At 34.9% G+C, this 12,787-nt stretch overlaps 1 protein-coding gene across 3 annotated transcripts in view; it reads left to right on the top strand.

Moving 5' to 3' along the window:
• Nucleotides 1-12,787, top strand: part of LOC123310164 (proton channel OtopLc) — a 54,206-nt gene that overhangs the window by 33,409 nt on the left and 8,010 nt on the right. For all 3 annotated transcript variants that reach the window (XM_044893575.1, XM_044893576.1, XM_044893574.1), the window contains 4 exons: nt 3,492-3,584; nt 9,682-9,845; nt 9,903-10,029; nt 12,580-12,787. The exon at nt 12,580-12,787 is cut by the window's right edge and continues 35 nt beyond it. In XM_044893575.1, the coding sequence (XP_044749510.1) occupies nt 3,492-3,584; nt 9,682-9,845; nt 9,903-10,029; nt 12,580-12,787 (592 nt within the window). The remainder of the gene's footprint in view (nt 1-3,491; nt 3,585-9,681; nt 9,846-9,902; nt 10,030-12,579) is intronic.

Below are 12,787 nucleotides of genomic sequence, written 5' to 3'. Positions count from 1 at the left end.
ATTAATAATAATGTAGATCCTACATGTTTTTCCAACAAATAACATTGGGAAACATCTGCGTTTTTTACAAAACTGTTCTTCATTTCATCAGTTATCTAGGTATTCTGCCAAGGGTGGTTTCCGATTCAAATTTGAAACCAAAATTCAAACCAAGAGTGCTTCAGCGTCAACCTGGTAACATTTTTTTGATCAATAAATCCGAAATGGTAAATCGGAGACTGCATAAACTTGAATTAACTTTATTCAAGAGTCGAATGTAATATGTAGTGTGTATACAAATCAATTAAAAATATTTATATGCTCATTATACAGGGTGATTCATTGCGATGGCCTATTAGGAGTTTATGGAAAACAAATCACAATTTTGTGCAGCAACTTCGCATGTTTGGGATTTCAACAATGAACTTTCTCTCTCTCTAAAATATTTTCAGACCTTGCTTCCCTGGATAGCTGATTTGATGGCCATTGCAACAGTATGCCATACCTTAAGCAAAAACTCAATGGGTACGGGTTATTGGGATCCTTATGAAAAAAAATGTTGAAAACGAGACGCCACACTTCTTTTGTCCATTTTCAATTTTGCGATTCTGTTGTATTATAAGGCTGTTTGCTGTTTGGACTTGAAATGTACAGGTTGTTCATGAGTAAATCACCAATTTGGAAAAATGGCATTCATCAAAACTCCAAATTTTTCAAATGGCAACCTCTTTTATTTTTATTTCAGTTGATTCTTTCTTGAGAAAGCCTGAAACTTTTCCTAAAATGAAGAGTTATCTAGGAAAAACTATTATAGAAATGGGGAAAACAGCCATTTCAAACTTCGTGATATCAGTGTGCGAGTTCTGGAAACCACAGAAAAATACTAAAATTCTATGCCAAATACCTTTGACATTTCATGAGGTAAATCTGATAAATTGTTCATTGGGAAATGAGAAATGTGACAAAATTTTATCAGAATTTTAATATTTTGCTCTAGGGTTCCCGTAGGTCACAAATTAATCAAGAAATTCGAATTGCCTTTTTTTCCTTATTCCAATAATAAGGGAAATAATAAACAACATAGATTGTGATTTCAAAATTTTAGTCTTGATGTATGGGATGAACACCCTGAAATTCTTAGTCTAAACAGTGTTATAATAACACGAAATCGCAATATTGAAAACGGTAAAAAAAAGAACCTTTCCTGCAAGTGTGGCAAGTGTGGCCTCTCCTTTTCACTGTTTTTTTTTTCCTAAGAATCCTAATAAGGCATAAAACGTTGAGTTTTTACCAAGGTATAGTAAACTGTTGAAATTGCCACCAAATCAGCTATCCAACGATGCAAAGACATATATACTGGGTGTGTCATAAGAACTGAGAGAAATAAGAGAGTAGTAGGCTGTTTCCGGTATATAACTGGAAGTGACAAACGCCTACAAATATTTTAGGAAAACAATACATCGTGGAAAATGCAAAAAAATTTTCAGCACAAAATTTTGATCACTTTTCCATAAACGCCTAATATTGCAGTGAATCACCTAGTATATAAATTGAAGGCTCATATACCCAGAAAAACGTCATTAGACAATTTTTTTTCTTGACCCCATATACTTTCGCAAATGAGGAACGGAGTGTTTTTTTGGCGACCACCCTCTTCATCCAATATTCTTGTTTGGTGAAGTATTTAATTGATTTCTGATTTTTGCTCACGAGAGTATTTGAACACTAATCGGAGATAGATTTTTTCTTACGTATTAGCACCAGTTAAACGATTTGATTCTCATACTATTTGTTTTCTTCTCACAACTTAAAAACATTGGAGCAAGGATATACAGGGTGACAATTTGAAAACTTTCCAGTCCAATTATTTCACGACAAGGATAATTTCAGACAAAATGCCGGAAGAGTTCAATTTCTATTCGTAGGGGGACATATTTTGAGTAGAATTGTAGGCCAAAATCTCCTCAACCCTAGGTGTAGGAGCTATCAGCCCTAAACTCTCAATAAGGAATAGGGGGTGCGCTATACCTCAATTGAAAGATCACTTGACCCTCTACGTGAATACCTACTACAGTTTTCAAATTTTTATTGAGTCCTTGAAGTAGTTACAGGAGCTGACAATTTGAAGACTTGCCAGGCCAATTATGTCTCGACAAGGATATTTTCAGAGAAAATGCCGGAACAGGTCAATTTTTATTCGGAGGGGGACATGTTTCTAGCAGAATTGTAAGCCAAAATCTCCTCAATCTTGTTTTTGAAGACAATAGTGTTATGTAGAGGGACATATTGTCTTCCAATTGAGGTTCAGCTCACCCTCTATTACCCATGAAGAATTTAGAGATATTGTAGAGGTTACACCTAGGTTTAAGGAGATTTCTGCTCAAAATATGTCCCCCTCTGAATTGAAATTGACCTGATCCTTGTAGCGACATAATTGGTCTTGCAAGTTTTTAAATTGTCACCCTGTATGTAGATAACTAAACTTTAGTATTGTGAAGGACCCACACTCGAACGAAAAAAAATTTTGTTTTGCATATACAGGATGTTTTCTAATTGAGTGTCAATATTTATGGGGATGATTTTTGGGCCCATTTTGAGAAAAAAACTTTATATGAACATATGTCCTAAACGTCTTACTCTTTGAGATATAGGGTGGTAAAATTTTCAAAAATAAATCATTTATTATCAATATATACAATACCACTTAAAATATTTCAATGAAATTTGTCATACATGTATACTATGAATCAAGAGGCATTTTTTAATGTATCACTTTTTTCTCAATTTCCACGAGTGGCATTCGTACGTAATTTGACCTACCTATTTTGGCAGACATTGATGGTACGCCACAGATTTTTCCTTAAATAAAAATTATTTTTGAAATTCCTAATCATTCCTTACCAAAGTTGATCACTTGACTTTTTCGATCCGATTCACGGTTTCCGCTTAAAAAAATAAAAACCGTTTCTCTGCATGATCAGATCAGTATCCTTAATACATACATAAATATGACATATCACCATGCAGAGATATACGTAGATTTTATTTTTTTAGATGAAACCCGTGCGTCGGGCTAAACAAATTCAAGAGACCAAATTTGCTCATAGTTGAATACAGTCAGTGGCGTGCCACTGACTGTCTAAACAATACCAGCCTGTATTTCAAAAGGTAAGACAATTAGGACATATGTTCATATGAAGTTTTTTTCTTAAAATGGGCCCAAAAATCACCCCCATAAATATTGACATTCAATTAGGAAACACCCTGTATATTGAAAACAGAGTCTATCGTGCGTGTATGGTGATTATTTTCGAGGTACTACTTGCGGAATTCCATATTTGTCTTTACCTTACGAATTCATCATTATTTGAAAACCGTACAATTTTTTTTAAATTTCTCCAGTAGCTTATTATATGATTTTTATTAAGTACATGACGGTTTTGCCCGCTTGAAACAAAACTATAAAGAGAATCGTTCTGATGACAGTGACTTGAAAAAACAATTCATTCTAGAAAACAACGCTAATATGGAAAGTAACTCAGTGAGGATCAGTTCCAATCAATCGAAAAGGTATGGAAGTTTTTATCTCCGCTTAGGTGCCATTGGTGAGTAGCTAATCAGTTAGTTCAATTATCGCAAATAATGTGAATCGCAACTTAAATGTTATCGCAGCTGCAACTGTAATTAGATTAGGTACAGCACACCTATGGCCGTTCACCGGTTTGCACCGTTTCATTAAACAATTAATTGATTAATTCTTGAAACACCTTAAAATGTCAAACATTGTTTCACGGTGGAAACGGCCATTATTAGCAATTGGTGCTGTTTATTTCATTGCTGCGAATCAGAAAAAATTGGATTTATTTTAAATTGGCATTATGTGCATTCCTCGCTAGCTTTCCTATTCAAGTAGATCATGAAATAATTCGAAACTATGTGGAAAATCATTGTTCCAATTCCAAAATGAATACGGAGCCTTTTCGAATTATTGCTTTATTTTTCTAATACAGAAGCTTCTTCCCAAGATTAAAATAGTAAAGGCTTGAAAAATTTCAGTGTCAGATTTCTGTGGATAGCATAGCCCTTGAAAACTTAAAATAGATATATCTTCTTATTTAAGCCAATTCGTGAAAAATGTTTTTTTTTGACCTCGTTAATCTATTGTTGAAACATATATCTGCGAGTCAAACTCACCTTATGTACATACAGGGTATTCTCAAAGGTGAGGTTTTTTTTTGACAGGTAATATAACTCCTCAAAATAAGTCATGCGATACCAAAAATCGTTCATATGAAATATTCACCAGGACTGAGTATTTCGACACCGAAGTTACTCGAAAATCTGAGAAATTCCCGCTCCGGATCAGTATGCCTACTCAAGGTAGTGCTTCGGATGCAATGCTACAGTGCTACAGAATATGACTGCAGCTTGGTAATTGCATATGGGTAGTCACATACTACAGCCACTGCATGGTCAAGTATACTAGAAACCATCAGAGTCAGCGTATGACTTTTGTGAATTTTCAGAGTGTCGCAAAGTAGTTGAAAGATGCATGGGCGCCCGCAGAAATTTTTCTCAGGGGGGGCAAAATATCATCTACGGTTAGTTTCACTGAAAGAAAAATTTCTCTAACGGTGACTATCGAAAAATTTCAAAAAAGATGGAATCAATTAAATGATCGTCAAGACCGAACGGCTGCATCGAGTTCCATAAAATCTTCAGATTTTTAACTAGAGGAGTTGCTCTTTCAGAATATGTATCACATTTCCATCTACGGATAGATTTATTGAGAGAAAAATTACTCTAACGGTGACTATCGAAAAATTTCAAAAAAGATGGAATCAATTAAATGATCGTCAAGACCGAACGAGCTCCATAAAATCTTCAATGTTATAAATATGGCCGATCTTAGATGCGAAAGATTGAATATCTAGTAATTTTGAATTCTTGGGCAAAATATTGAACAAAGAAAAAAGCATTTCATGTTCTTTTGAGAATCTCGTTTCAAGGGCTGAAATCAGATGATCTAAATATTGGATAAATATAGATTTTTTGAAGTAATCTTCAGTTGAAGATGCTTAATAATTAGATATGTACATTTGTCTACCGCAAATTCGTGGTTTTCCAATCTCTATATTGAGACTCTGAGCAATAGATGATGCTTTGGAAAAAATTTCTGTGAAGCATGCATCAACGGAACGATATTTTCCACATATATCTATATTAAAATTTATGTGACGTTGATCGAACATCTACAAAATTGATAAAAACATCTTGTAGTGTATTTGCTATTGGTTCCAATATATTTGAATATTTGCTTGCAACCGTTAAACAAACCACAATAGTGAAAGAGTTTATTGCAGCTCATAACTGAGCAGCTCTTTTTGTTGTTGAAGAATTCATTGAAATTTCTTTTTGAATATAGTCTCAAAGTTTTCAGCGAAAACTCGCAAAGATTTATATCTATAGTCTATCCAAATCCGAGAGGCCAGCGTAAACAAACTGACTAACGCGTGATCTTATTTGAGGTACTCCTCTTATTGGTCAAAGCTTCAGGAACGCCATGTGTGCAGGCGGAAGTAAGAAGCACTCTCCGCAGAACCGCATTACGTTTGATTTATTGATTGTATGCGAATTGTTGTGCAGAACTGCAGAGGTCATTCATTGTTTTTTCTTTCGTAAATTGGTTTACAGTTGTAGCAAGTTATTCAAGTTACAAGCATTTAAGATAATGTCAAGTACTGATACTGCTGAGGAATCGCGTGTTGACTTAAGTCCTCCAAAAAAGAGACGTCTGAAACGACACTTTAGTGCCGAGATAAAAGAAATGATTTTGAATACTTATAAAATTGAGATTATTCAAAATGCAGGAATGTGTTTAAAGGACGTAGAACTCCGAGTTGCTGAGAGACTTGGCATTGGAGCTCGAAGTGTTAGGAGAATTATTTCCGAATACATAAATTCCGTTGTTCTATCACAGCCGGCAACAAATCAAAATCGGACCACCAAATGGGAGTCCTTATCAGATTTCGATAAAAATGTAATACGGCGAAAAGTTCACGAGTTTTTCTTCAGAAATGAACACCCGACTATAGAGAAAGTATTAAAAATAGTTAATGAAGACTCGAACTTGCCAAATTTTAAGAAGAGTACCTTCTCTATTATATTGAAAAAACTTAATTTCAAATATGGACGTCGCCAACGCAACAGTTTTTTAATGGATCGTGACGACATTAAATGTTGGAGAAGAAAGTATCTCACGAAAATTAGGGCGTTCCGTGATGAAAACAGGAAGATTTACTACTTGGATGAAACTTGGGTAAATGCCGGTCATACTGAATCCAAAGTGTGGACCGATGAAACGGTTACATCTTCTCGGCAAGCGTTACTTGCTGGACTATCTACTGGATTGAAAAATCCGTCTGGTAAGGTCTTGAATTTTGAGTTTAACCCTCGTTTAAACCTTGGTTTCATAAAGCTTGATCAGAGAATCAACGATGGATTGACGGATGAACGTCAATTAGTTTTCAGTCGATAAGTTGGTCATAAGCATTCTGAATATCATTCTTGCACCAAATAATTATCTATTCACGCCCATTTAACAGTGGCGTAGCTTGCCTTAGAGGGGCCCTGTATCAAAATGTGTTGGGGGGGCCCTAAGGAAGGTAAAGTAAAAATAAAAGTAGCAAAAAATTTTCGATTAGTATCGAAATGATTATATGTACTTATAATTAAAAGTTCTAACTCATTCTTGGTGCTGGGAGCGAAATAATACACAAACAAATAACATACAAAGAATATAAAATAATATACAAACAACATGAAATGATAAACAAACAAATAATAAACAAAAAATACCAAAAATTAAAGATACCTACGCTTTTCTAGCATTTATTTCAGCAAATCTATTTATCAAATCAGCCATAGCTGATGACGATTTCAGTTTTTCAAGTTGTTCCCCCTCTATTGACAATAACGACATGTCTGACAGCCGTTCCTGTCCCATAGAAGTCCTCAGATAATTTTTTATGAGTTTTAATTTTGAAAAACTCCTTTCAGCAATTGCAGTTGTAACCGGAAGGGTCTAAAATAAAAGGCATGCAGTAATATCGTCCGGAAAACTGGATGCAAAGCTATTGAATTTTATCAGGACTAATTCTAAAAGCTCTTTGATGGCACGAATTTTCTGAATTTCAGATTTTAAGTATTCGTATCTATCTGAATGATCGATTCGGTGTAATGAACGGGATTTTGAAATGAATGGTTGTCTTAGCAGTTATTCTCAAAAATGCTATTGTAAAACCTGTAAGAGGTTTTGGATAACATTTTTAGGAATTTTTTGCTTACAGACATTCGGGGGCCCCTAAAGCCTGGGGGCCCCGTATCACTGATACCGCTGATACCGCTGATACCGCGGTAGCTACGCCCCTGCCATTTAATGATTCTCAACTGCTACTCCTCCAATATATTCGGAAATATGAAAGTTTCAATGATTTCCTTCGGGAAATCGAATGCCAAATCGTTGATCGAGCAATCAAAGTTTTGTGAAACTTGATGTAAGTACCTTTTTGGTGAAAAACGATTTCAACATTCTTTTTCAAATGAAGTGAATATATTTTTCCAGGCAAAGGGCAGAGAATTATAGTATGTCATATTGGCAGTGACACTGGTTTTTTAACTGGAGGACTCTGGACTTTCCAATCCAAAAAAACTGGTGACTACCATGAAGAAATGGATGGTCAGTCCTTCGAAAAGTGGATTGAGGGTATACTTCCTAAATTGGAGGAAAATTCTATAGTAGTTTTAGATAATGCTCCTTACCATTCAAGGAAAATGGAAAAAATTCCTAACTCACAATTCAGAAAGAGTGATATCCAACAATGGTTGAGGAAAAAAAATATTGATTTCACCCCTGACCTCATAAAAGCGCAATTGTTGGACATAGTCAGGCAGAACAAAGAAAACTTTGAAAAATACATCGTGGATGAAACTGCAAAGGCCCAAAATATTACTGTTCTTAGATTACCGCCCTACCACTGCGAACTGAACCCTATTGAATTGATTTGGGCCGATGTCAAGAATTTTGTGGCAGATAAAAACACCACATTTAAAATGGCTGACGTCCAAAATCTTTTTCAAGAGGGTCTCTCACGGGTTACTTCCGAAAGATGGAGAAAGTGTGTGGAACATGTCAAACAAAAAGTTGAGGTGAACATGTGGAAATTGGATAATATTATGGATGATATAACACCAGTCATCGTCAACTTAGAAGAAAGTTCTGCATCTTCTGACGACACTACGGACTAGTCACTTTTACAAAAAATATTGTTACACATTTATATACATAGTATGTATTAATGTGGGAACTTTAGATTAATTGTTCATTACTGAGACTCGTAGATAAGCATAGGTACATATTTTTCACCGGGACTGGAACACATAAAAAGTTTTAAAATATAACGCTCTCGGAATAAAATTTATTAGTACACCTCTGCGTTATCACATTCTTGACGCGTGATCACTGCATGCTGCAATGTTTACAGCTGGCCTCTTGGATTTGGATATACTATAGCTGACCAATGAGTTTCACAAAACGAAGGATAAAATTGAAGGTGTTGTGCTGAAAAAAAATAAGGCGATCAGAATCTCAGGGGCGGCCTTTTCATTGAGGTATTTTTCCTATGCTTAGTTTAAACTTTCATAATTATACCTTACAGAAAAAATCACCTAATAAATTTTGAAAAAGAATACACAAATTTGCTATAAATTCTTGAGATCACAAAGGAAGCCGAGCACTTTATTTATTTGGTGAAAACATTCTGACTGAATCCATATGGCATCGTGATTCATCACAGGTGATATATCCTAACAGACAGATACTACGATCCAGAGTCGTATTGAGATATGGATACCCAAGGCTTTTGAATGTTTTTTTATTTCGAATGTTTTATATGAGCAACTGCCGGCGGAATGATCTCTTTTAATGAGTTCTACCACCTGTCAAAAAAAAAGCCTCACCTTAAATAACACCCTGTCTTGGTTGTGGAAGTGCAATGCCAGTAATGCCACACCCAAAATTCACAATCTACATCTCCCTATCAGTCTGTACCACATGCTCTGAGAACACCTGTATGAAAGCAGTTTATACAGCAAATTATATCGTATATACAAATTACATCGTTAATTCCTATATTTTCCAAATATCAAATGAACTAAAAGAATCACATGAACATCATTGCAAAAAATCGTTTTAGAAATATGGACTTTTCGAAGTAACGTGTTTTTAGCACATGGAAGGATATTCAGTTAATTTGTCAGTATAAACAAGTTTTTGCGAAAAATGAACCTAACAAATATTATCACAATATACAGGTTAGTTCGAAAGTAATGTGTAAGAGAAGAAATTGATAAAAACAATAAAATTTGCAAGCTGTATCTTGATTATAAAGAGCGATTAACCCTTCAGGTAAATATAAATGCTATTAGGACTTACCCCAGTGTCTTCCATCTAGCTTCCTCCCATTCACCAATGAATCACCTTATATAATGGTCAACATCACATGAATTGATGAGAACATTTGCTCATTGTAGTTTTTTGAATAATCATTTCTTGGTCAAATGTAAGATGAAATACTCAAAGTTTTGCTTTAACTGAATATCAAGTTTCTTTTTGCTAAGTATAAGTGGACTTCACTTCTTCAGCTTTCGGCATCGGAAGCATGGTATACTCTGGACTCGAGTTTGTGAGATACTTCGAAGCAAAACACTATGCCAAATGCGATACGAACGTTTTACATGCCATCACTCCAGCCGCAAGAACCCTTTTAACTCTCTTGCAAATGCAGTTCATTTTTCTCAGCAGTAAGGTAAACAAAAAATAAAGTAGTTCTGGATTTTTTTGAATAATCCTCTTTTCATTCCAGGACTTAGAGTTGCGAAAAATAAAAAATGTGGCGAGATTTGGACTAATGCACATGATTGCCACTGACCTCTGCGAATGGTTGTACGTGTTGGTTGAAGAGACCAAGCATGAGATGATCCATTTAGCAGGTACTGACTAGTTTTATACACTAATTTCTAGGAACTTCGGGGCACTGAGATAAAATAAACCGTCCATAATAATATAAAATTACTTGAAATGAAGACAAGCTGTAAGTCTGTTTTAAATACATTATCGCATTATAAGAATTTTGAAAATATTCCGAAAAATAGGTACAAATGAAACGTATTATTTCGTCAAAATAAGCAAATCCTTATAACCCGTTCTCCAGTGCCTTGCTAGTAAATAGTATGCGATTTCCTCGCTTGCTAACTGAGATAGGAGTAAAAAGTACGCGATACACTCAGGTAAGTACCCAAGCGACAGACCTATTGAAAATTCCAACTTGGTCTTATATCAGATATTCTATTGTATAATTAGGTAACCTTTATAACTTTAGAAATCGCTGAAACCTTTCCATTTCTGAATATATTGAAGAAGTATCAATTGAAAATCATTGAATGAACGTATATGGATCATAATTTGATGCTAGAATAATATTCTGAATGCTCATGACTGAATTATCGATCGAAAACAAATAGACGATTATCCTTCAATCAATCATTGATTCCCCGATCAAGCTTAGTTGAACCGGGGGTAAGTATTAGAGCTAAATTTTGTAAATTTGTTAAATCAACCATATTATCATCGACATACAGTGCGCGTCGAAATTATGGAACAAAAAAAATATTTGGCAACAAAATCCTGAAACTGGTCAATTTTGTTTCATTTTTACCAAATGTTCATGCATTTTTGAAGGATTTTTGTTGCACCCTGTGCCATTCCTATCAAGCCTCCAAATTTGTTGAATAGGGAAAGTGGGTCATGCGGTACTTTTTTGGCCAGGTCTTTGTATCTTCTTTACAGGCTTGCAGAAATTTTCAAGAATTTTTTTTTTAATCAGTTATTTCAAAAAGTTTTTCAGTATGTGCACTCTGCTTTACTTGTTGCCTTTGCAGACGATGCTAATGTTTTGCTTTGTTCGTCTTCACTTTAACTAACGATAAAAAGAGCAAACTCTATACTGAGTGACATCAACAAGTGGTGTGGGGATAACAATCTGGTAATTAACACAACTAAGACTGAATGTGTGATCTTCAACTGTGATCAATCGACGGCTGTCATTCCTATCAACCTGAATGATAACATCTCAGTCTCTGGTACCACGAAGTTCCTGGAAATATGTCTGGATGGAAACCTCAAATGGAACCCACACATTGAAATGCTGATAACACGTCTCAACTCAGTTATTTATTCAATTAATGTCCTTAAAACCAGAGTTGATTTTCCTACTTTGAAAATTATCTATTATTCAAACTTTCAGTCCATCTTATCATACGGTATAATTTTTTGGGGTACCTAGTAGTGCGGGAATGCAATCAGTTTGTTTGAGACAAAAGTTCACACTAAGGCTGATGTTGAGGTTTAGTTTCAGAGAGTCTTGTAGAGGTCACTTCAAGGCAAATAATTTTCTAACTGCATACGGCTTATACATTTACAGAGTACTTGTTTTCATGATAGATCATTCCGAATACTTTAAGAACTATTTAACCTGTAATAATACTAGGCACACTGAGCCTTACTTGTATCCGCAACACTCATTGTCTCTTACAGAGAAGTCTCCCTTATACATGGGTCTAAAGCTATTCAATGCCCTGCCTCGCAAATTCAAGAAATTAAACAAAAAAATTTTCAAGAAAACTTTATTTGAAATGCTTATTCAATGTGAGCCATATTCTCTAACAGAATTTTTTGTTTGGTGTAAGAGTTTGTTTATTCTGGAACTGCATTATTTTTTTTTTACTTGCTAATATATGACGTATTCAACCTTGATTATATAAATTTGTAACAATAAGTTCTTGAATTAATGAACATTATCATTATCATTCAAATTTTTCACGGGGTTGAAAGTTGTGCATGAACAAAACTGTGATGGTCGATGTGTGATGGTCGACTTTCATTCAGTTACGAATTTTATCAGGTACCATCGTCTCAAAATAAAATAGCCATGACAAAGTGCACATACTGAAAACCTCTTCGAACTAACAAATTTAAAAAACAAAAATTACCTTGAAAATTTCTGCACGCCTGTGAAGAAGTAACAATGACCTTGTGAAAAAGGTACCACATGACCCACTTTCCCTATTCAAAAAATTCAAAGGGCACAGGATGCAACAAAAATCCTTCAAAAATGCATAAAAATTTGCAAAAAGTGAAAAAAAATTGACCTGTCTCAGGATTTTGTTGCCAAATATTTTTCTTCTGAGAATGTGAATTTGTTCCATAATTTTGACGCGCACTGTATATTATGTAGTCAGTCTTGCTTCTCAAGAAACTCGGGAAAACATTGTAGTGATAGTATATTGATGGCATTTTGAGCAAGTGCATATCTACGGACAAAGGGCATGCTAGTTCTAGGCTAATCTTCCTTGATGATGTGTCATTTCTTCATTATTCATTATTCAAACACTCTCTTACATGCAGTAATAAGTAAAAATTTCCCTGTCGTAGATGTTGAATAAGCTTTTTTCGCTGAAAATTTTGGTTTTACATACTTTCAGAGCAATATAACGACACCGAGACTTTGATACATGAGAAATTCTGCCAGGAGGAATTAGTCACAGGATCTCTTGTTATGAATTCCAGCCCATTTCTCTTTCCATGCACAATTGAGTATAGTCTGATATGCGCCGTTATTCTCTTCGAGATGTGGAAGAAAATGAGGACCTTCACGCCGAGAAAATCAGTTAGGACATCCGAAAAGAAGAG

This window comes from Coccinella septempunctata, chromosome 3 (genome assembly GCF_907165205.1).
Source record: "Coccinella septempunctata chromosome 3, icCocSept1.1, whole genome shotgun sequence".
NCBI classification, from domain to species: Eukaryota; Metazoa; Arthropoda; class Insecta; order Coleoptera; family Coccinellidae; genus Coccinella; species Coccinella septempunctata.
This window is presented reverse-complemented; position numbering and strand designations above follow the sequence as displayed.